Source organism: Leptodactylus fuscus, chromosome 8 (assembly GCF_031893055.1).
Source record: "Leptodactylus fuscus isolate aLepFus1 chromosome 8, aLepFus1.hap2, whole genome shotgun sequence".
NCBI lineage: Eukaryota > Metazoa > Chordata > Amphibia > Anura > Leptodactylidae > Leptodactylus > Leptodactylus fuscus.
The window spans coordinates 30,912,054-30,938,190 of NC_134272.1; the positions used below are offsets into that span (position 1 = coordinate 30,912,054).

The 26,137-nt window shown below is 41.4% G+C and overlaps 1 protein-coding gene across 3 annotated transcripts in view; it reads left to right on the top strand.

Moving 5' to 3' along the window:
- The first annotated feature begins 2,195 nt into the window (after window positions 1-2,195).
- Window positions 2,196-26,137, top strand: part of CFLAR (CASP8 and FADD like apoptosis regulator) — a 56,371-nt gene continuing 32,429 nt past the window's right edge. The window contains exons 1-2 of one of the 3 annotated variants that reach the window (XM_075284332.1): window positions 2,196-2,308; window positions 20,174-20,532. In XM_075284332.1, the coding sequence (XP_075140433.1) occupies window positions 2,306-2,308; window positions 20,174-20,532 (362 nt within the window). In that variant the 5' untranslated portion in view covers window positions 2,196-2,305. Of the gene's footprint in view, window positions 2,309-8,249; window positions 8,288-9,291; window positions 9,338-20,173; window positions 20,533-26,137 lie in introns of those variants that run through there. The other 2 variants (XM_075284330.1, XM_075284333.1) reach the window with 2 other exon arrangements.

Below are 26,137 nucleotides of genomic sequence, written 5' to 3' on the forward strand. Positions count from 1 at the left end.
ACTTAAAGGGTTTGTCCAAGTTATAAAAAAAAATACAGAATTGCAGAATTTTAAATTTTTTCTCTAATCATCTTAGTGCAGACGGTCTTTTGTCTTGGTCGATTCCCAATGGATAAAAATCTTTAAAACTCTATAACATTTGTAACTATTTATAATTGCAAACTCATCAGGATTCCCTTTGCCCTGTTATTAGGTCATTGTTCTCTACATCCTAACTTTGTCTACACTTACAGCAGATGTCTAAGTTATAAAAAAAAAAAAAAAAAATAAAAAAAAAAATGGAGAATTGCTAAATTTTAAAGGGATTCTATCAATAAAATTACATTTTTTCTGACTAGCACGTAGGAATAGCCTTAAGAAAGGCTAGTCTTCTCCTATCTGTAGATGTCTTCTCCACGCTGCCGTTCCGTATAAATCCGTGTTTTCTTCGTATGCAAATGAGTTCTCTGGCAGCACTGGAGGCGTCCCCAATGCTGTGAGAGAAATCTCCAGCGCCGCCTCCATCTTCTTCTGGAACTCCGTCTCCCTGCGTCTTCTTCCGGCGCTGGGTTCAAACTTCTACGCATGCGCAGTCGGCTCTGCCATCGGCCTCGGCCTTACGTGTTAGTGACAAAAAATGCCATTTTAATAATTGAATCCCTTGAAGGATTTTCTGTAATGATCATAGTAGAGGTTTTTGTCTTCATTATTTGCCACGATCATAAAAAAATATTTAAAATGCTTGAAAATATTTAGTTATATTTGTAATAATTTTTAACTTTGTCTACAAATTTAAATATGTTTCTATTCATGGGAAAACCACCTAAAGGCCATATGATTATGGGGGCTGCCATCACGCCTGATCTCCTCTGCTCTGTTTACAGCATTTCGTGATGTGTTTTACAGCAATCTATCAGGAATAGGCAGCAATAGTCTAGAGCCAACTCACTGATATCTATGAATAGTTTTCTAGCCATGCTCTGTGCAGCGATGGGGAGGAGGCAAATGGTGACATCATCCATTGTCAATAGTGGATGCAATGATGGGTCTGTGGTAGAGATGGCCGAACTTCTCAGGACTTGTTTCGGATTTTAGTGGTTCGGGTCCAAGATTTGTTTCAAGTTGTGGTATGAAGCACAACTTAAATTGGCTTAAAACATGGTGAAGAATACTGCTAGAATCCTATGTATGCCCGTTCTAGCTATCTGTAGGCGAACACAGACAAAGTTATGTCAAGTGAAAGTGACATTATTATACTCGGGGTCTCTTCTGGTGGTACGCTGAGTGTCACGATGCTCGGTGTGCCCATCTGAATACTTGTAACCCTGGCGCATGACATCACCAGAAGAGCACAGACGCCATGAGGAGGCCCAAAAGTGGTAAAGGAAAGTGAGTATGAATATTTGGGGGGTTTTCTTGTCACCTACCCTAGGCCTCCACCTATTACACTCTGGGTCTGAAGAGACACCTGAGTATAATGTGGCAGCGACTTTTGTTCCCCTGAAACTAATCTCCATTTCTTTCCAGTTTTGTGAAAAACAAACAATTTAGCATATCGGTTCCAGTCGGTTTGATCATCTCTAGTCAGTGGTGTTATGGTATTATCTATAGAGATGCTATCTTGTTTTATCTGTGATGTAAATGAGGTGACTGTTGCAAAGAAAGCCCATACAGAAAAGGAAAATCTCAGTCTATTGTTAGGCTTAGTGGTCAGAGTGAAAATACAGGATACAGATAGTGACATGGAAATTTTGTGAAAAATCAAAAATAGTTTAAAAAATAGGTTATTTTCTGGCAACGGGTTCCCTTTAAGGCCCTACAGTGAGTAATTGTGACTGGGGTGACATTCTTGCTTTAGATATGTAACTACTGATTATGTTATCAAGGAAGGAACTTATGTAGCAGTGAGTGTCACATGTTGGTACAGGGAAATACTTTGTGAGATATTTCCAAGTACAGCTATGTAGAGTTGCTGCATTCCTGGCCCGCTCCCAATAGGTTGCATATTGTTCTAACAAAGGGTTATCTGTAACAACTACATTCCACATAGGCTGCCAACTGTGACCAAAGAGAAGAGCTGCTAAGTCTACTAGAAGGAGCACAACTTTGGAGGAGCCAACAGTAGGACTCATTCTAACAAAGCACCCTTCTTATTACACCTGACCATTGCGAAAACTTCACACTAGACTTCATTTTTTTTTACCAGGGCAACCAATAACAAAGATTACCATGGAGCAAATGCTACAAAAAGCAAGACAAAATCTGCAATTGGATGTCAATGTACTTATCGAGGACCTCATAAAAAAAGTTGAAAAGACTTCATAAAATGGTGAGTCCTGAATCTTATAAAATAACAGGATGCAGTAGAAATCGGGTATTCCTTATAAGTTGTAATTTTTGATGTAGGGGGAAGTCCTGTACTACTGCAGCAGTTATGTGGAAACATATATTTATGCTGACATCTGATGATAGTTGGGTAGAGATTAGATATAATCTTCTCTTCTGGTAACGTCACTTCTTACTAAAGAGAAAAACATAAGATCAATTTGACATTTTTTGGAAATTAAGTAGTTCAGGTAAATATAACCCATAGCCTGATGCGGTGTGCGTGCCTCTCTGCCTATGCTTGCTGTTTGAAATAAAGTGGACTCTTTTACAGATCCTGGTGAGTGTCCCCTTCTTTTTTTATTTTTTGCATTGTTGTAAATATAAGAAGCATTGTAATATATCTTAGCAGAGAAAGAGGTTCTGTTTCCTGTTATCAGCTCCATTCCTGCCTGCTAAACTGCTCAGTTTACTGAGATAACTGTCTACAGGGTGAAGACAGTGGAGCTCAAAAAGAAATCAGGCTACATAGAAGTCTATGGTGAGAGGGGTAGGATGAAGAGGCGGAGCCCAATACAATTGGATGCAGGAAAAAGTCAAATTACTAGCACGTTTAGGATGTGTTCACTTGGCAGAAAATGAAGCGTAATTCCTTTTTATTTTCCGCCTCTGGCATTTTCACAGCGGTCTAGTCACGACGGGATGCCGGTGCAGTGCATCAGTGTTCCGTCGTGGTATCCCGCTCCTGATTAGACTAGGATGAATGGAGCGAGTCTCAACCCGCCGACTCCACGGCAAGATTGAGCAGGACGCTTCTTTTTTCAGTGTCATGCCATGATTTATGACTCCCGTTGAAAACAATGGAGGTGGATTCCAGGAGGAATTTGCTCCAGATTCAGGGGCAAAGTCCGTCCCCAAATCTGCTGCAAATCCCTCCATGTGAACACACCCTTAGTATTTTATTAATCTATTTATATTTGGAGAATTTAACAGGCAAAAAGGCCACTTTGCGAAAAATCTGCTTTTTTTGTTTCAGATTTTTTGCTAACTAGCTAGTGGAAAAAAGAAGTGACATGCCCTATCTTGCCGCGGCTTGAGTTTTCCCCCCATGTGTTTTTTGGCGCAGCTAGCCGCGACAGGATGCCGATGCAGTGCATCAGCATTCCGTCGCGGCATCCCACTCCTGATTAGGCCTGAATGAATGGGCCTAAACAGGAGCGGGATGCTGCGACGGAATGCTGATGCACTGCATCGGCATCCAAAGGCGGCTAGCTGCGCCAAAAAAAACACATGGGGAAACTTTTACACCGTGTGAACTAGCCCTTAAAGTGCATTGGAATATGATGTGCCATATTTGACATGTCTTTGGCTGTGAGTGCACTAGAAAAGTCTATCAATAGGCATACATTTGCATCATAATTCTGCCAGAAATTTTAGTAAATCTGTGAGGCCTTGGTAGGCCCTGCCTCTTCCCTGTAAGTTCACCCTTTCTCCGGTCACTTCTGCCCTCATTTATTCTTGTACAAGTAGGTGTAAGATAACAGAATTATTATAGATATTTAAATGTATGTCTTACTCATGTGCTTTCAGATGACATATTGCTCTAAATTAGTCATAATGTGAAGAAGTCCGGGCTACGAAGGGGCGTTCTGGAGTCTACAACTCTGGAAATCTACATGTACAGAGGTCTGGGACACTCTCTGCTTACAGTATATCATATGATATTTTGCCCACTCATTTTCACTTCTCTATACAGATTTAAAGGCTTTTTTATTAAGGTTTGGTAGTAAACAGACAGACAAGTGAAACTAGACCATGTGTAAACTTATCACAAGACAATGGAATTTCAGTATTTCTAGGTAATAATATTTGAAGAAAAAAAAAACCCTCTAAAATTGGAATTATTGAAAAGTCTCATTATGAGACACAGCTATTGTAAAGTGACTGTAAGTACAAAGTTATCAATATGTATGTAGATTATATTACTCAGTAATAATAACTGTATATATAATTACTGTATATGCTGTAGTGTAACTAAAGTCTTGTGCACCCCGGTGCAATCTTTTGTCCAGGTTCCCTACCTCATCCCTACAACAAATTCTTGATAGTGATGGTTACGGGTGCTAAGGAGTTTAATCCACTTTAGTGTAGTAGGGTAATCTGTGGATGGCCTTGGTTTATGGGCCAGGTGGAAGCTGCAATCTCAATACTGATGCCAGTGCTTATGGGCCCCCTAAGGCTCCCCCTCAAGTTATGCCCTGTATATATGTTGTAAAATAGTTTAAAGGTACATACGCCCTTCCAATAACTACTACTGTAACTAACAACCTGGATATGTGACTGTCATAGAGTAATGTTAGATACCGAACAGGTTCCCGCGCTGGTCATGTAGCCATCAGACTGATCTGATGATTCATATAGCAGCCAGAAGTCACTATTCCTGTATATCTGGAGCCTGGATGTAACACTTTTCTAGACTTACATAGAGATCAGGTCGTCGAGCTGCTGTGTGAATATCCACTTAAGGCTAAGGCCCCATGGGCCGGAAAAGCTGCGCTAAAGCGCTGCAGGAACAACCGGCGTGAATGCATCGCGGTTTTTCCCACAGCACTTTGAACAGAAAGTTCGCAGAATTTTTCTTCACGGACTTTCTATTACAATTATATCTACGGGAAAGCCACCGGTGTTTCCATAGATATAATTGACATGCTGAGATTTTCCAAACTGCGGTGTGTCCACGCTGCGATTTTTTTTCCAAAAAGTGGGCATGGGATTCGCATGAATCCCATCCACTTTGCAAGTACTCTTAAACGCCGCGATTCCGGCCCATTGGGGCCCCGACCTTAGTCTGCCTATAACATGAACAGACTTGGGACTCATTTGGAGACTGGACACAGTGAAGAATCAGTCGGGTGAATGAACTAATCAGAAATTAAACATCATACAGTAAAAAAAAAGCTCCAAGCGGTGCCTTAAAATATTTTTAAACTTATGTGTAAATTTACTAAATCTGGGGTTCCATATACCAGTTTTAAATCATTGTATGTTGAAGTAAAATTTGATTTTTGCATTGGGGTTCAGGAGCTTCAGGTTACACCTCTGATTGAAATCTACACCTTCTATGAGCAAGAGTATTGATTTACAGCAATTTTTGGTGTAAATTATAGTAAATCTTTAGTATGTGCCCCAATGATCATTTATTTCCAACATTGCAAATAAAGAGTGTAGTATCTGTATAACAAGTGGGGTGCTCCAAAGGGGTTGCCAGTGCTCCAGTGTCTCCCACAGCGGTCTGTTCCTGCTACTCCTGGTGTCTTCTTCTAAGGAAAATAGTAATAATAATACATTTTATTTATATAGTGCCAACATATTCCGCAGCACTTTACAAAATGTAGGGATCAAGTACAGACAAAAAGATACATTACAGAGAAATAGTCACTTCACACAATGGGACTGAGGGCCCTGTTCACAAGAGCTTACAATCTATGAGGCAGAGGGGGTGACACAAGAGGTAGCAGGGGTCACCTAGGACGCAGCATTGCTTATACAGTGGTCAGATAACTTTGCTATAGAGGTTACTGACAGACATGAAAATGTATGATTCGTCACCAGTCATGTCCTTTAATGTGCAGATGGTGCTTGGACATATAAAGTTAGTCTGAAACGGCATCATATCATGTGGGGTAATGTGGACGCTTGAACAGAGGAGGTTTTTTTTTAGGGATTCTAACTCCAGAAGGGTTTCCATTTGGAATTGTGATAGGCCTGTCTGAAAGATGTGTCTTTAGTTTGCGGTTGAAGCTGGAGAAATTGGGAGTTTATCTGGTAGTCCGGAGTAGAGAATTCCAGAGAAGTGGTGCAACTCGGGAGAAGTCTTGGATACGGGAGTAGGAGGTTCTAATTGAGGTTCTGATAATAGAGGATGTAAGTCTTAAGTCATTGAGTGAGCGGAGAGCATGGGTTGGGCGATAGAGATGAGGGAGGAAATGTAGGGAGGTGCAGTATTATAGAGAGCCTTGTGGATGAGGGTGATAAGTTTATATTGTATTTTGTAATGAATAGTCAGCCAATGTAGTGACTGCCACAGACCCGAGGTATCGCTGTAGCATCTAGACTGATACAGTCCTATGAAAAAGTTTGGGCACCCCTATTAATCTTAATCATTTTTAGTTCTAAATATTTTGGTGTTTGCAACAGCCATTTCAGTTTGATATATCTAATAACTGATGGACACAGTAATATTTCAGGATTGAAATGAGGTTTATTGTACTAACAGAAAATGTGCAATATGCATTAAACCAAAATTTGACCGGTGCAAAAGTATGGGCACCTCAACAGAAAAGTGTGTGGATCCTGGATGAAGGTATTTTGGACCATTTCTTTCTACAAAACAGTGGGATTAAAAGCTACAGGAAGCGACTAGAGGCTGTTATCTTTGCAAAAGGAGGATCTACTAAATATTAATGTCACTTTTCAAACTTTTTCATAGGACTGTAGATGAGCCTGGCTGCTGCATTCAGAATAGATTGTAGAGGGGAGAGTTTAGTGAGGGGAAGACTGATTAGTAAGGAGTTACAGTAGTCAAGGCGAGAATGAATCAGAGAGACAATAAGTGTCTTTAGTGTATCTCTGGTAAGATAAGTGATTGGATGTAGGGTGGTGAAGGAAAGGTCTGAGTCAAACATAACCCCGAGGCAGTGGGCATACTGCTTAGGAGTTATAGTAAGTCCAGAGAATGTAATGGATATATCATGGACAGATCTATTTGATGGTAGAAACAGAAGTAGTTCAGTGTTTGAGAGACTCAGTTTCAGATAGAGCGAGGACATGATATCTGACACAGCAGAGAGACAATCACTGGTGTTCTGTATTAGTGCAGGAATGATGTCACAGGATGACATATATAATTGGGTGTTAGCAGCATAAAAATGGTACCGAAAGCCAAATCTGGTGATGGTTTGTCCAATGGGGGCTGTGTAGAGAGAGAAGAGCAGGTGACCAAGGACCGAGTCCTTAGTAACCCCAACAGCAAGGGAAAGAGGAGAAGAGACAGAGATGGCAAATGATACACCTTTTCAAGCATGCTGTCACAATCCCACAGTTGAAGAAATCCTCCCTTGACCCGTCTCTAACTTGCCCTTCATCTCCAAAATCTTGGAACGCTTAGTCTATTCTTGTTTAATCTGCTATCTCTCTGCTAATTCTCTGCTTGACCCCTTACAATCTGGTTTCCGCGCTCTGCACTCTACTGAAACGGCCCTGACAAAAGTCTCTAATGATCTCCTGACGGCTAAATCCAATGGTGACTTCTCTCTTCTTATTCTTCTGGATCTCTGCAGCATTTGACACTATTGACCATCATCTCCTCCTCACTATGCTCCGCTCAGTCGGACTCAAGGACACCGCGCTCTCCTGGTTCTCCGCTGATCTTTCATTCCGCACTTTCAGTGTTTCATTTCAAACACAAAAAAGGAATGCATGACAAAATTAATGAAAATATATCAAATTTATTCAATAAAAAAAATATATACATAGATAGTTAAAAGCATGAGGAAGACACAAGTTGAATACATGATATTACCTAGTATAAGAAAGTATGTCCTCTCACGGATGGTACCAAACCCTAACGCACGTTTCGTATCAACAGACATCGCCTGTTTTTTTTGTGGTTGAGATTAAGTATGTTTTGGACGCCTCACTCCACATAATGATCTAATGATATGAGGCCATTGTATGAAGTTTTGTATGATGTGTAGCCATTTTACTTGCAGCTAAATATAACGTATAATTAAAATCCTTGGCAGAATACTTTATCAATCCAGTCGATCCTGTTCACTGTAACGAATAAAAATGCTTTGTAAGCTGGTCACATGCATATCTTGTGTCACATGACAATAGATCATTTTTATGTTACACTTCTGCTCTTCCTTCCCTTATTCTTTCGAAATCCAGCAAGATGACTTCCGTGCTGTGCTCCCTGAAGGTATGTATTGAAAGCTGAAAAAAACTTTAAACATGTTCTATATATGACTTATCCGAAAATAGTGACCTATAACCTTGTATTGTTGGATAATAAGCCATCTTAGCTTTTATCAATCTGCAGAGGGACAACCCCTGCTAATGTTTAACCACTTCATTACCATGGGATAGGTAGTGTATACTGCTAACTAATTTTTGGTATGACCTGACTGAATGGCATCATTGTGCTTCTTACTTCTTAGGGTATTGTACCAATCTTGTATCTTTTTCACATTGCCGTTCCTCTAAATTTTAATCATATGATTTCTGAATAGAGAGATTCAAGGTCATTATTTACCGCACTATGTGTTTTATTCGAATTCTTTACTGTGTATACCCCATGAGGATTAATATATACTTTAGGCGCATTCTAAGTATTCTTCCCGAACAGAATACCGAACGCATTAAAAAGCGGAGAGCAGTGAAAGCACTTGGACCCCATAGACTATAATGAGGTCCGTGTGTTTTCCGTGCGGCGTCCGCACGAGTCATGCGGCGAGGAAAGTAGTAATTGAACTACTTTTCTCTCCGCATGACTCGTGTGGACAGGGCGCGGAAAACATATGGACCCCAGGGGTCCGTGTGCTTTCTTAAGTTCACCACTTGTCAATGTGTTCAGTATTCTGTTCAGGGGGTCCCCAAGTGAACTCCCCGAACGGAATCCCAAATGTAGATGTGAACCAGGCTTAAGACTTATATTTTTGAAAGCGTTTGTACTTTGCAGCATTTTTTCCACACCTGTCTAAAACTTTAGCAAAGCACTATAATATATATATATATATATATATATATATATATATATATATATATATATATATATACACACACACACACATATAACCACATGTTAGAGTTAGCAGGGTTGTTGAGCTAGGGTCAGGCACAGCACTGAGGCAGCAGGGCGGGGAGTGGAGCTCTGTACAGCCTGCAATGCATTATGGACACAGCTTTCTCCAGCAGTCTCCGGTCACATGACGCCCTGGCTCTGCCCAGCCTCAGCATTCTGCATTTAAAGGTAAGGGTCTGAAAGGATCATCCAGGGCACAAACTTCAGGTCAGGACATGGGTAATGTTTACGGTTTGTAGCACAACCCCTTTACGTCCACTTTGGGGACGTCCTTTATTATCCTACAAAGACATTCAGTAAGATCCCAGGGCACAGATATATATCCAGCCTGTTTGTGAGAATATAGATATAAAGGTAGACATATTATTGTGAATATTAAGGTAATATTATATGAAGAAGCAGGCGGCAACATTGTGACAGAGTGGAAATACCAGGGAGACAGAAGAAGTATGTCTTGTTTCATTACGTAGATATCTGACTACAGAAACAGGAACTAGGAAGTGCTGAAGATTAACCCTATCAGTGTGTAACTGTGTAAGAAATTCCCAAGAATTTCCTGACTGGCTGCAGCTAATATACGCTTTTACTTCAGAATACGTATGTCAGTAAGAAGAGGCTAGTGGTGTATCTGTGCCCACTAAGTGAACTGCTAAATATAAGTGTAAGTAGGGGCAACACAGTGGCTCAGTGGTTAGCACTGGAGCCTTGCAGCGCTGGAGTCCTGGGTTTGAATCCTGCCAGGAACAACAACATCTACAAGGAGTTATTCTGCAAAGACATACTGATAGGAAAAAAATGTACATTGCGATTCCCATATGGGGCTCACACTCTACATTTACAAATATATATATATATATATATATATATATATATATATATATATATATATATATGTTAAAGGAGGTCTACTACCCCCCACACACACACACACAAGCATATTCAGCTGCTACTACTGAGCACATTACAGTAATAACCTTCATATATATGTTATATAATATGTCATTTGTGTAGATTTCAAGAAAGACACTTTTGAATTCTTATGCAAATGAGGCCATTGGTGCACTGGGGGTGGGACTTCTGCCTATGGCGCACTGCTCAAGTAGGATGGCTAATGCCATAACAGTTGGAGGATCAACTGCATAGGGTAGCACAGGGAGTCCATAGTAGGGGTCCAGGAACCTGAAGAACTGCCTCCAGTGCACCAACTGCATCCATTGCAAAAGACTTCAAAGTTGGTTTCTAGAATTGTGTAAAGGTGACATGCATAACAAAGGTATGACGTTTATTACTGTAATGTGCCCTGTAATATGGCGGTTGCAGTTTTTACTTCTGAACAATTCTCTGCTCTTGTAAAAAATTTTCCCCAGAAACTCTCAGTGTTATGCCACACTCAAGCCATTCAAGTCTTAATGGGATCCTATCATTAGAATCCCTTTTTTTCTAACTAACACATAGGAATAACCTTTAGGGTGCATGCACACTGAGTAATGCCGGGCGTGTATGAGAGCCGTACACGCCGGCATTACAGCAGACTGCCGAACACTTCCCATTCACTTCAATGGGAGCGCTCGTAACAGTGGCGTTTACGAGCGCTCCCATTGAAGTGAATGGGAAGTGTTCGGCAGCCCTGCTGTAACGCCGGCGTGTACGGCTCTCATACACGCCCGGCGTTACTCAGTGTGCATGCACCCTAAGAAAGACTATTCTTCTCCTACCTTTAGATGTATTTTCCGCACCGCCGTTCGGTAGATATTCCGTTTTCCATCTTTGTGCAAATGAGGGATGCCCCCAGTGCTGCGAGAGAACTCTCCAACGCCACCTACATCTTCTTCAGGAACCGGCCTCTACACGTCGTCTTCCGGCCTGGCTTTCAATCTTCTACGCATGCGCAATCGCCTCTGCCAGTGGGCAGACCTGACTGCACCTGCGCGCGGCCATTTTTTTGTGCCCGCTTACGCGAGCTCTTGTAGTAAGCGGCCACAAAAAAATGGAAGTAGAAGATTGAAAGCCAGGCCGGAAGATGACGCAGTGTTTTCTTCTGCGTTCTTTTTTTCTCTTATTACACCTTTCCTAAAAACGCTAGCATTTCTGTAGGTATAATTGACAATTTTAATTTTTGAAATTGCAGTTTTTCTGCTGCAGAATTTTTTCCTGCAATGTGGGATGGAAACCGGGCCGACCCCACTATTCTATGGGGTCCACGGGTTTCCGTTTGTGAGGGAGGGGGGGGTCCCCAAGCAGACCCCCTGATCGTAAAACCAGACGCAGGTCTGAACCTAGCGTTAGTCGTCTAAGGTCCCAAGTAGTGAAATGCAGCTAAAAGAAGTGATTTAAAAAATCCTGCGTCTTTCCCTGCATTTTTTTTCCCCTATTAGGCCGGGGCCCCCCTGTGGCATAGAAACCATAGCGTTTTACAGTCACAGAAGAGTCTTGCGAATCCAATCCACACATTGGCAAAAAATACGCACAGTGGAAATGTTGCAATTTTCAGAACTACTACGGTCAATTATACTTTTGTAAACATGGTGGTTTCCCTATATGTATAATGGAAACAAAGTCTTCTGAAGAAACCTCTATGGAATTTCTGTGAAACGTGCTGTGGGAAAAGCCATGATGCAATTCTGCCATGTTTTTTCCCGCAGTGTTTTTTTGCTGTGGCCTCTACATGGTGCCTTAACCTCAGATATACAGGAACAAGGCTTGTGATTCTATATCCAGATTAGCTTTTCTGCTGTTTTATTTATGCAGTGTATAAATGAGTTTGTTGGAACTCTTTCTGTAGCCCAAAACGCTTTGTTTCTGTGATGTGAGGTGACATTTATACCACCTATCATCTGGCTTAGGGGGCATTCACACGAGCGTCGGTGTCCGACAGATTTTGCGCGGACATTAGCATCAGACACTAGCTGTGTCCATTACATTTTGCATTGATTTAATGGGACATCATGTGCATTCTTTTACACTAGCTGTCGGACACCGACGCTAGTGTAAACGCCCCCTTACTTTATGTCAGAGTATTATGCCAAAATAGTGCACACTGATAAACAGTGTGAATATTCACCGGATTTGTTACAGTGACTGATGCTGGATGAGTAATCTGGTGCATTTTAAAGAGGACCTCAGAAATGGCTAATCTTACATACTGCAGGTACATTGACAGTGCGGTGAATTCAGCGTACTGTCAGCTTTGCTGGTATGTGCCCCGGTGTCAGAGATATCGGTGATGTTAGTTTCAGCACCTACAGTCCTATGAAAAAGTTTGGGCACCCCTATTAATCTTAATCATTTTTTGTTCTAAATATTTTGGTGTTTGCAACAGCCATTTCAGTTTGATATATCTAATAACTGATGGACACAGTAATATTTCAGGATTGAAATGAGGTTTATTGTACTAACAGAAAATGTGCAATATGCATTAAACCAAAATTTGACCGGTGCGAAAGTATGGGCACCCTTATCATTTTATTGATTTGAATTCCCCTAACTACTTTTTACTGACTTACTGAAGCACAAAATTGGTTTTGTAACCTCAGTGAGCTTTGACCTTCATAACCAGATGTATCCAATCATAAGAAAAGGTATTTAAGGTGGCCAATTGCAAGTTGTTCTCCTATTTGAATCTCCTCTGAAGAGTGGCATCATGGGCTACTCAAAACAACTCTCAAATGATCTGAAAACAAAGATTGTTCAACATAGTTGTTCAGGGGAAGCATACAAAAAGTTGTCTCAGAGATTTAACCTGTCAGTTTCCACTGTGAGGAACATAGTAAGGAAATGGAAGACCACAGGGACAGTTCTTGTTAAGCCCAGAAGTGGCAGGCCAAGAAAAATATCAGAAAGGCAGAGAAGAAGAATGGTGAGAACAGTCAAGGACAATCCACAGACCACCTCCAAAGAGCTGCAGCATCATCTTGCTGCAGATGGTGTCACTGTGCATCGGTCAACTATACAGCGCACTTTGCACAAATAGAAGCTGTATGGGAGAGTGATGAGAAAGAAGCCGTTTCTGCACGTACGCCACAAATAGAGTTGCCTGAGGTATGAAAAAGCACATTTGGACAAGGCAGCTTCATTTTGGAAACAAAAATTGAGTTGTTTGGTTATAAAAAAAGGCGTTATGCATGGCGTCCAAAAAGAAACAGCATTCCAAGAAAAACACTTGCTACCCACTGTAAAATTTGGTGGAAGTTCCATCATGCTTTGGGGCTGTGTGGCCAATGCCGGCATCGGGAATCTTGTTAAAGTTGAGGGTCGCATGGATTCCACTCAGTATCAGCAGATTCTTGAGAATAATGTTCAAGAATCAGTGACGAAGTTGAAGTTACGCCGGGGATGGATATTTCAGCAAGACAATGATCCAAAACACCGCTCCAAATCCTCAGGCATTCATGCAGAGGAACAATTACAATGTTCTGGAATGGCCATCCCAGTCCCCAGACCTGAATATCATTGAACATCTGTGGGATGATGTGAAGCGGGCTGTCCATGCTCGGCGACCATCTAACTTAACTGAACTTGAATTGTTTGTCCAAAATACCTTTATCCAGGATCCAGGAACTGATTAAAATCTACAGGAAGCGACTAGAGGCTGTTATCTTTGCAAAAGGAGGATCTACTAAATATTAATGTCACTTTTCTGTTGAGGTGCCCATACTTTTGCACCGGTCAAATTTTGGTTTAATGCATATTGCACATTTTCTGTTAGTACAATAAACCTCATTTCAATCCTGAAATATTACTGTGTCCATCAGTTATTAGATATATCAAACTGAAATGGCTGTTGCAAATACCAAAATATTTAGAACTAAAAATGATTAAGATTAATAGGGGTGCCCAAACTTTTTCATAGGACTGTATCTCTGTCCACTCCAGAATGGCGGGCCTTACAGTGTAGCTGACTTAAAAGAGTTCCCTCATTCCCCCAATTGGGACAAATTCACTAATGAAAGTACACCAAAATTCTAGAGAAATTTGCACCAAATAACTGGCTTACATGTCCTGCCCCTCATTTACCAATTATTTCAGACACTTTTATGACTTGGTGTAGCTTATACCACCAAGTGTACTGCTTGATCTTGCTGCGAACTGATGTTCTCACTTTGTCTAAATCTTAGACGAGATTAGTAATTTTTCTTTTTTTTTTTTTTATGTAAACTGTGAGCCCCACATAGAGCTCACAATGTACATTTTTTCCCTATCAGTATGTCTTTTTGGAATATGGGATGGAAATCCATACAAACACTGGGAGAACACACAAACTCCTTGCAGATGTTTTTTTTGCCCTTGGCGGGATTTGAACACCAGGACCCAGCGCTGCAGTGCTAACCACTGAGCCACCATGTGGCCCCTGTGATTAGTAATTTTTACCCATTAGGTGCAATAACTTATGTTATAATTCAAGAGGCCCTGATAGAGAGTGTGATACTGTGCATGCATTGGAACCTGCTGTACTTGCATTAAAGGTAGACCATTTAAGTGAATGAGAGCTAAGGTGCAGTAACCTGGCGCAACCATTACACAGTGGATGGACTTGTCTATTTCTGGATTTATCCACTGTGCAGTGCCGGGTCCAGCAGCTTCTTAGAATTGCTGATCTTTGAAGGTGCCTGGTGTCAGACCTACAATGATCGTAAGGATAGGTCATATGTGTCTGGGGTAGGCACTTATGTCCTAAGAACAATGTAGCTTTTTACAGGGCATATAGTAAACTGGTCTTGTCTTAAAGTTGGCCATTCACATCTGATTTTTGTCAAATGAATAGCTGGCTATCAGACATGTAGATGTCAGGCTGATGGAAGATCATTGACTATGCTGCTACAGGCTATGCTGGATATTGTCAGCTGGCTACATTTTTCATGGCCATTTTGCACCTGAGGGCCAGTTTTCAAGGATCCCTCATACATTTGAATGTATTGAGGGATCCATCAAATGGATAAAGATAGGACCTAATGTTTGACTGTCACAGGAGACTTCCACAGATTCTGCCCAAAATTGGCAGAGACAAATGTGTTGCATGGAGGTGTTTTCTCACTGCTGGTTCCAGTATTAAAACAGTGGAAATCTGAAAGATACCCTGTGGACCCCATTATATTCTATGGTGTCCTGTTTTAGTTACAGGCTTTCTGCTGTTCGGGGTCCCTTTGGTGGACTCTAACAATGGAGAGTCCGGCACAAGTGTGAACCTAGCCATAAATGGGTTCATTTTAAGCAGACTGCACACCTATGGGATCAGTGTGCGCTCCATGATTTTCACAGAACTCTACTCAACTGAAATGAATGGAAGGAAGATTTTAGGTGTGATTTTTTTTTACTGCACATTCACGTGACAAAGTTCTCCTAAACGTTATGTTGTTCTCCGCACTGAGTAGGAAAATCCCTTAAAGTCCGCTGCAGAAGTACTGTAATTTTTTTGAACAGCATTATAATGACCGACACACGTAATAGGTGCCTGGTAATCTTGTAGACATACCTCATTTCAAATTGGGCTTTCCAACATATAATTAATGTGAATGAGGATGTCCTGGTTATAATCGACTTCACCATCCCTTCACTTACCAAGATAGGAGATCAACCCTTGTGAAGCTGTTGAGGTCTTCTGCAGTTTTTCTTCTACAAAGGTTTTCCCCTTTGGGCTTACTGCTAGTATAACTTTCATAAAGTATCATTTCTTGCTACATTTGATATTACGTATCACATATACATATGGATACATCTTTCCCTGAGTGGAAGAATTGAAGACAGTTCTAGCTTTGAAGAAATATCTTATTAACATGCTGTCTCCACCGGTTATGCCGTATTCCAGGTGAGGAAGGTTTTGGTTTGATGTGAAGATGTTACTTGTTTTCATCTATAAACATAGTATTGGAACCTCTGTATATTTCTATATTCGGTGACAAGGATTATTCTCAAGCTAGGATATCTATAGTCCTATCCATAATTGATAAGTCTGTGTTATCAAAATGTTTGCCTCTGACCAATACAAATGGATTTTGTTGGTCTTACACTTTTTTGCCTGCTTTATGCTTTAGCGCATCATATCAGACCTGACTGTCAGATGGGAAATAGATGTAAGAGTATCCTTACTGCTGCTGCTGTCCTACATCTGCCATCTTAACGCCCTTCTTATCACTAAACCTTTATTGTACTTGGATAGGACAAGGCGTCTAAAAGTGAACATGTAGATTTAGAGTTGAGTGATCCTTTACTGTGTTTGTATGTTTCCTGACTTTCCTCCGATGGCAAATATCGAGGGAAAGAAGGGTTAACAATGTTGGATTTCAAAATGTTTGATCCATTGCTAGAGATATCTGGCAATTCCTTATTTTGTCTGCATGCTCAGCCAAACATTTACTGACAATGGCAGATATAATACAGTGCAGCCGCTGTATAAATAATTAGGATTTGATAAGAAATACTGCTCAGAAGACACCTAGGAGGAGTTATTAAGACTGGCGTTTCTTATTCCCCCATTGGCGAGAGATGATCCAGAATTATTAAGACGTTCTGATCTGTTAATAATTTTGTCGTGCAGGAGTCCCCGTGTGCCAGAATATCAGGTATAGCTAATGCCAGTTTTCTGCTATCAGTTATAGTAGATAGTAACCTATTTTGCAGATTTCCACCCCCCACAGGGATTATTTCTGGAAGACATTTTTGGGACAACTTCTTTTGCCATACGTTTTTATATTTTGTAATCACGCAAAAAAAAAAAAAAAAAAAAAAAATGTTGCATTGGTGCAGCAATAACAAAAACACTTTCAAGAAGAAATAAAAAAAATTGCTCTTATACATATCAAATAGCCGTATCTGGTCTGTTTCATAGTCCACACATCAAAGGTGAAGGAGAGGCAATGCTGAAAGCTATAAATGAGCATGCAAGTCAGCCAAGGGGACATTCTTACACCTTGAGGTTATACTGCAGTGTTTTGGGGTTTTTTAGATGTAGATTGTGAGCCCCATATAGGAATCAGTGTACATTTTTTTTTTTCCTATCAGTATGTTTTTGTAGAATGGGAGGAAAGCCACGCAATTTACACAAACACAGGGTGAATGTACAAACTCCTTGCAGATGTTGTTCCTGGCGGGATTTGAACCCAGGACTCTAGTGCTACAAGGCTGCAGTGCTAACCGCTGAGCCACCGCGTTGCCCCTAGTGTTTTTTCTTCTTCATGCTATTGTTTCTGAACATACTGAAAATTTGACAGATACTTTTTATTTGAAGCAGCTTCTTCGAGAATACTTTTTTAAAACTTTTTTTTATTTCTTGTTTCTGATTAATATATGGTTTAGTGGAAAACTGTTCAGTATACTCTGACCTAGCTGACCCTGGGCCTATTAGGCAATATGGTGATTCACATCCTTCTCTGTCCCCCCCCCCCCATAGAAGGGAGTTAATCATTGAGTGAGATGACCACCAGGACTGATAGGTCCAGCGTAGGGAGGGATAAACGTGATAAATCATCAGTAGCATACTGCTCAGTCCATCTCTCACTATACCCTATACCATGTGACTGCATTTTGGACAGAATCTTCACAGTGACAGGTTTGCTCTAAGAATTCTACCAGCTCCTTATTTATTTGATTGTTAATTCTTATGACACCTTCCATCAGAAGCAATGGATTGTATAGTTAGTTTTTCTATGTTGTTTTACTGCTGCCGAGGTATCTGTGGGGGTTCCAATGTTTGTACCCCCATACTGATCTAACATTTAGGCCTCATGCACAGAAACACACAAACACTGACATACAAAGAGGTTGGAGACCCTTGATAACTCAGGGGTGTCTTGCACCCGTTGGAGTGTTTATTAAGACTGGAGTATGAAGTACTATTCTTAGTAAGTCTGCCCCAATGTAGTAATAATAATACATTTTATTTATGTGGCGCCACCATATCCCACAGCACGTTACAATTTGTAGAGTTCAAGTACAGACAAAATGAGACATTACGGAGTTCTAAGTCAGTTCACACAATGGGACTGAGGGCCCTGCTCACAAGAGCTTGCAATCTATGAGGCTAGGTTCACATTAGAGTTCCAACTACATTTGGAGTTTCCATCTTCAAATTCACTTGAAAAATGCATTTTTTCAGGTGGAACCGCGGTGGATCTTTATGGGTCCCGTGGGTTCCTGTGGGTAACCGCTTTTTAAGCGGATTAGGTTTCCGTAAGTGGACCCGAGGAATGGAAAGCCGTACGCTATTGTGAGCCTAACGTAAATCGTCTTTGTGATGGCCATTACAAAAACATCCATCACACAGACATATTTCGCTGTAATATGCATGAAGCGTAAGGGAGAGTTCACACGGAGTAACATGCCGTAACGGAGTAACGTATACGCGGCGCCATTTTGCGGCCGTGATTTTGAGCAAAAGCTCACTCGGCGTCTACGTGCCATATCAAGCAGCACGTTACTCCGTGTGAACTCTCCCTTATTGTGTATTTTATGAATGGGTGGAAAAAAAATACTTCACAGTGTGGTTAGTTACGAAGTTCAGCCTCTATTTATGACTATTCTATATTTATACCTGTACACGTTCAGTATCTAAAATTATAATACAGTGACGTTTTTTGTCACGGTCTTTCCGAACATGTCACAGTTGAGGGGTTTCTACCACATGAGTGGAATGTGATGATGTTTTTGGGCTTTACGTAGCTTTATTTTAGCAGGCTGCAGCAGGACTTTCACTTTCATTTTGTATCATTGAGATCCTCAGCAGGGTTAATGTCTGAGTGCCGGACTTCAGAGCTCACTAGTTTGCTGATATCATAGATACAGGCCTTGTAAGTAAGGAATGTGAGATAACTTTGCTAGTGTTGGTGTGGTCCATTGTCTCATACCAGGAAGGATCTGTTACTGGCACGGGCCCAGAGGTAAGTAAGAGACTAGTTTAACTGCTGGGGCAAGTGGTTACAGGAATGCTGTGTAGGCGTATATGTTATATGAGTACTAGTACATGACATCAATATCACTGTTTAAAGTGCACTTGTCATTCTAGGAGGTGACTTTTCAGAAGTAACACTATATCTGCACATTATATGACTTACCATATATATAACATTCTCCACTATTTATTACTCTGCAGGCTCCATCTCTATATATTAGGTTTCCCGTGCTATGTCTCCCATAACCTGCACATAGAGAAGAGGAAAATCTCTTAACTTTATCTCACACATTATATTATAGAGCAGTGTAGCTGTGAATCATGCACTACGGAGAGATACAACACTAACTAGAAGCTGCAGCACCAACTCTATGTGTCTCTGCCTCTGTCTCCTCTTTCCTCTTCCCTTTCTCTCTCCATAGACTTCTTTAGGGAGCATTTTCCAAATCAGTTGGAGCTGAAAGACCGTCTCCTCTCTCAAAGATATATTTAGCCGCGAACTCAGAGTGAAAATGTGGTGAAGAAGAAATAAGTGGAGAAAGAGGCATTTTCCCATATGAATTATATTATAAAGCTTATTATATCCACATACCCTGTTAATGTATGCAATGATTGTTTTAATGAGTGACATAGATGATTAGAGTCCTTTTACTAAATTTACATCAACGCAAGTTTTTTTTAATGATATTGTATATAAATATTATGATATTGCATATGAATATTTTAGAATACCTAAAATAAAGGTAAAAAATAGAAACTTTACGGGGATTTCCATCAGAAATTATGGAAATTATAGATGGGTGTCCCCTTTTTGGGAACACCTATTGTTGGTTAAAGTGAAAAGAGTGACTTTTGCTTGAAAAGACCTTTAACTTCAGTGTAATTTTTAATTTGTAATTTAACTTCTGTGTAATTTTTCATGCATCTGGCTCTGTTTCCTACAATATAAGCTGATTCAGGGGGCTCAATCAGCCGGACCCTTAGTGATCAGCTCATGATCCGGTACGCGATTCAGGAATGGGGCTCCCTAGGTGGAAAATGACCATAAAGGAACATATGCAACCTTACTGTACTATCCTTGTGACTACTTAAAAGGGACTCAATGCTTTTTTTCTCTACTGCAGGTAACCAGAGATGAAGTATTTTGTAGCCATAGAAATTATCTGCTAAGCTGTGCCGCAACGGCAGAAGGAAATATTGTAATGAGCAATCTCTGTGTATCCAGTCGGACACTTGCACAGATTGTAGATGAACTGGAATCTGATGAAGAAGAAGTGATAAGGTTTGCTTGCCGGGATATCACGTTGAACACTAATCTACGGGAACTATTAAGTGAACTGAATGAAGGAAATTCACATCCAGTGATATTTCAATTATTGTGTTTGCTGAAAAGGTTTGACCTCATCAAAAAACATTACAAGATAACCAAAGTGGAAGCAGAAAGACTGCTAAAGAGACAACCTAAGGCCATTGCAGATTACAGGTAAACTTTTGCACTGAATGTTTTTGGCTTGGCATAGAACATTTTTCCAGCTGTTTAAAATGTATGTACTATGTTTCCAACATGTGAGGCTATCCTCGCACAATGTAGATGATTCTCGGCCACATGGGATCCAATTTTAATGGGTTAATTGACCAAAGGTTGAGGCTCCACATTTACATAACCACAGCTTTTTGTTGCAGATTTTGCTGCATTTTTTTGAGCCAAAGCCAGGAGTGGTTTGAGTAGATGGTAGAAGTATAAGGACTTCCCATATACCATACCCATTCCTTTTGTAGCCATTATTGACTTTGGCTCAAAAAAAAAAAAAAAAAAACCGCAGCAAAATCTGAAACAAAAAAAAGCTGTGTTTTATGTAGTGTGGGGCCTCAGCTTATGGTGAATTGACCTGTTAAAATTGGATCCCACGAGCCAAGAATCATCTACATTGTCAAATTTGCCGCCCATCCACTAGCAGCTTCTGGCACTCAGAGACTGTGGCAACAGCTGCATTGTGCGGGGTTCCAGTTGTTGGGGGTTGTTGTGCAGGGTCCAGTGTATACATTAATATGAAGACTCTGGAAAACCCCTTTAATGGGAGACTGTCACCAGCACCAAGCATATCAACCCAGACCCTTGAGAAATAGGTTATGGTCACCTGAATTGAGCGTCTTCTTTTCTCCTGTATCACTGCCTCTGTTGCCAATATATTGCCATTTTTGTCAATATACATATCAGTTCTTTAGAGAAACTAGGGCTATGGTGCTGCTCCGAAGAGGAAAGCAGCAATACTTATTTTCATATTTGCAAAAATTTTGGCAAACAAGGCGCCAATTCAAAAAGGGAAAATTCTGTTTGATTCTTATTGGCTGTTATGAGGCCAATGTCACTTGTGATATCTCAGATATGCAGTATGAGAACAGGAAATGTCACACACTATAAGACATTTCCCTGGAATGTCTGGGTGATTCCTTTAGAAAATAAATAATGGTGACCTTCTGGACTCCCAGAAGAGCAGCAAATGTCATGGGCCAGCATTGAATAGAGGCAGTAATATAGAGGCACTAAAGTCTATGGAGCTGCTGAACTCTGCTACTTAAATAGTTCCCAATAAATGCTATAGGATTTAAGTTCTTTCCCTGCAAATAATTACTACTAGAGATGAGCGAACAGTGTTCTATTGAACACATGTTCGATCGGATATCAGGGTGTTCGCCATGTTCGAATCGAACACCGCGTGGTAAAGTGCGCCAAAATTCGATTCCCCTCCCACCTTCCCTGGCGCCTTTTTTGCACCAATAACAGCGCAGGGGAGGTGGGACAGGAACTACGACACCGGGGGCATTGAAAAAAAATTGGAAAAAGTCATTGGCTGCCGAAATCAGGTGACCTCCATTTTAGACGAATAGTGGATTTCAAATCCGGGTCATATGAGAATGTGAACTTTGTGACTATGAGACAGGGATAGCTGTACAGGCAGGGATAGCTAGGGATAACCTTTATTTAGGGGGTAATGTTATTAAAAATAACTTTTTGGGGCTCTATCGGGTGTGTAATTGTGATTTTTGTGAGATAAACTTTTTCCCATAGGGATGCATTGGCCAGCGCTGATTGGCCGAATTCCGTACTCTGGCCAATCAGTGCTGGCCAATGCATTCTATTAGCTTGATGAAGCAGAGTGTGCACAAGGGTTCAAGCGCACCCTCGGCTCTGATGTAGCAGAGCCGAGGCTGCACAAGGGTTCAAGCGCACCCTCGGCTCTGATGTAGGAGAGCCGAGGGTGCACTTGAACCCTTGTGCACCCTCGGCTCTGCTACATCAGAGCCGAGGGTGCGCTTGAACCCTTGTGCACACTCTGCTTCATCAAGCTAATAGAATGCATTGGCCAGCGCTGATTGGCCAATGCATTCTATTAGCCCGATGAAGTAGAGCTGAATGTGTGTGCTAAGCACACACATTCAGCTCTACTTCATCGGGCTAATAGAATGCATTGGCCAGCGCTGATTGGCCAGAGTACGGAATTCGGCCAATCAGCGCTGGCTCTGCTGGAGGAGGCGGAGTCTAAGATCGCTCCACACCAGTCTCCATTCAGGTCCGACCTTAGACTCCGCCTCCTCCAGCAGAGCCAGCGCTGATTGGCCGAATTCCGTACTCTGGCCAATCAGCACTGGCTAATGCATTGTATTGGCGTGATGAAGCAGTGCTGAATGTGTGTGCTTAGCACACACATTCAGCTCTACTTCATCGGGCTAATAGAATGCATTGGCCAGTCAGCGCTGGCCAATTCATTCTATTAGCGTGAACTGAGTTTGCACAGGGGTTCTAGTGCACCCTCGGCTCTGCTACATCAGATTGCTACATCTGATGTAGCAGTGCCGAGTGTGCATCAGATGTGTAGTTGAGCAAAACTGACTCAGCACTGCTAAGTCTCTGCATTCGCATAGGAATGCATTGGCCAGCCTTCGGCCAATCAGCGCTGGCTCTGCCGGAGGAGGCGGAGTCTAAGGTCGGACCTGAATGGAGACTGGTGTGGAGCGATCTTAGACTCCGCCTCCTCCAGCAGAGCCAGCGCTGATTGGTCGAGTTCCGTACTCTGGCCAATCAGCACTGGCCAATGCATTTCTATGGGGAAAAGTTAGCTTGCGAAAATCGCAAACTGACAGGGATTTCCATGAAATAAAGTGACTTTTATGCCCCCAGACATGCTTTCCCTGCTGTCCCAGTGTCATTCCAGGGTGTTGGTATCATTTCCTGGGGTGTCATAGTGGACTTGGTGACCCTCCAGACACGAATTTGGGTTTCCCCCTTAACGAGTTTATGTTCCCCATAGACTATAATGGGGTTCGAAACCCATTCGAACACTCGAACAGTGAGCGGCTGTTCGAATCGAATTTCGAACCTCGAACATTTTAGTGTTCGTTCATCTCTAATTACTACATATTTTGTATATCCTGGCAGGGAGGCACTTCTATAGTCAAGGATGTATTTTATAAGGATGTCTTGCACCAAGGATGTATTGTGAGTAAAGTAGGTTGAAGTGGGAACTGCTTATGGTTTCATCTCTCACTTCTGCCCATGCTACTACTACAGGCTCTATCTCAAGCTGGATCACAGTTAGCAATATTTTAAAACAGGACCAGGGTCCATGGCTATAGTTTTCAGCCTAAGATAGAGCAAGTTGAATTAATAGCTTTCAACTTAGCCTGCTTAGAGGAGGAGAAGGGGTGGGAGTCTATCTGTGATATGATGTATAGTGAAGAAGAGAATATGTGGTTTGCGATCTTCCTTCCTGTCACTATATAAATCTAGATGACCTCAGGCTGAGGACTTGCTTAATATAACAAGTATACAGGTCACTCCAATGCAGGCGCCAACAAACTGTAGATCTTAGAAAATACAAAGGAAACCGTTCAGACAACATCTTCTCGATTATTCTAAACATCTATTGGTTGGGTGTGGTTTCAAATATTTTAGTATTTGTTTGGGAGTTTGGTTATGAATAAGACATTATTATACCTGGAAACACATAGATTACCATCCATGAGTTCACACCATTGAGATTTATTTTTAAAATGATGAATTAAAGAAGGTACTTTTTTTTTAGAGTTGGATTCGGTTCTGGATTATTTCATGAGGGTTAGCATGCACTTTTATGTGTATTACCCCAAGGTCCCCCCCCTCATTCCCATCTGACGGTATATGTGTTCTCTGTCAGATATGGGTATCACTTTTCCCCACAAAAGGAGTGAGAAGATGAGAATTGACTCATATAATGAACCCTATTGGGAAAAATTAGCCATTTACTGATGACCCACACATTCACCGTCATCCTGATCGCTGCATCAAATAAATTTCCCCACATACATGCATTGAAGCTTATACATTATATATTATCTGTATCTGATTTTAGCATAAAATTAGTAATAATTAACTCATTAGGTTCAGTTTACAGTTTTGCAATGATTGATCAGATTTTTGTAGTGGGATGGGATATGGTATACATATGCTTTACCCATATCTTTAGCACTCACACCAGTATTTACTGATCCTGCATAATAATAGTGTTCCCTTAGTGTCCTTCTTGCATTAATGGTATGTGTTTACCCGTACACAGTAATAGTGCCCTCTTAGTACCCCTAAACAGCAATGCTATCCCATAAGGTGCTCCCATAATGTTCCACACACAGTTTTTACTGACTCTATACAGCGATAATGCCCCACAAAAAATAAAGTACCCCCTTGGTTCCACCAATCAGTAAATTTGGCCCCAAAAAAATATTAAAATAAGTAGTCTTCTCACCTTTTTCCGGCTAGACCTGTGTCGTGATCCATCAGCAGTATGGTGGTGCAGGAAGCCAGCAGCCTCCTGCTTTTCCATAGTTTTCAACTGTATTTGCATCCTAATTGGTTGAATTTTAATACCGATTGTGTATGTCACAATGTGGTAATTATATAAATAGCAGAACCATTAACAAAATAATGAACACCAAAGAGGTCTTTAAATAGGTGCTGATGTTACTACAGACTCTGCACAAATGAATAGTTTATGAAATTCTAAGAAACTTGTAATGATATTTTATTAGAGAGAAATGCCTCTTTCTGATTTCACTGATCTCTGATTTCTGATTTGACTTTCACTCTGAAAATTACTGCTATATCCCCCTTGAAACACACTGCAAGTCACATGACACGTACTGTATATAGAAGTCTATAAAGGGGAGGGTGAGGAGTGAGCAGGAAGTGTAGGAAGTAAGAGAAGAAAGAAATACTTAGTCTGATGATGAAGCCAATAGGAGTTTCTTTTATCTTAACCACAGCACTTTACTCACATCAGTACAGTTTAGTACTTCTCTAAATTTGTCCTGCAGGTTCCTTCTTTACTTACTGTATGAAAGCTCCACTCACCGACACAGAGAGAACTACAAACTCCAGATATAGCATGCGGAGGAGGAAACTGCTAACAGCCCAGAAATAATGTTACTCTTCATGTACATACACATAACCTGTTATGCTGAAACGTCCAATGAAGTGCAGGGTATGCTGTAAAGTGCTAACCAAGGAATATAGCGAGAATGCCCTTTTTAACAGTTACATACAGGGCCGGCTCCAGGTTTTTATGGGCCCTTGGGCGACAGAGCCTCAGTGGGCCCACTTGTAAAGGAGGCGGGGGAATCGAGACACTGTGCGTCGCAGATGAAGCGAGTGACGTCACGCAGGAGTGTGGCGTCACCAACGCCATACCTCCCAACTTCTGAAGAGTAGAAAGAGGGTCAAAATGTGCTCTGCGCGCCGCAGCAAATTTAGCTCCACCCACTTTTATGTTGACTCCTCCCATTCTCATTCATTTATCATGTGCTCCCACACACTATAATCCTCCTACAGTCACCCGTAAATTATATGCCCCCCCTCCATCTCTTCCCCAGTTTCATATACACCCTTCCTCTGCCCCAGTTTCATGTCCCCCCTCCATCTCTGTCCCCAGTTTCATGCCGTTCTCCCCCTTCATCTGCCCAGTTTCATGTCCCCTGTCTCTGCCCCAGTGTCATGCTGTTCCACCCCCCCATCTGCCCCAGTGTCATGCCGTTCTCCCCCCTTCATCTTTCCCAGT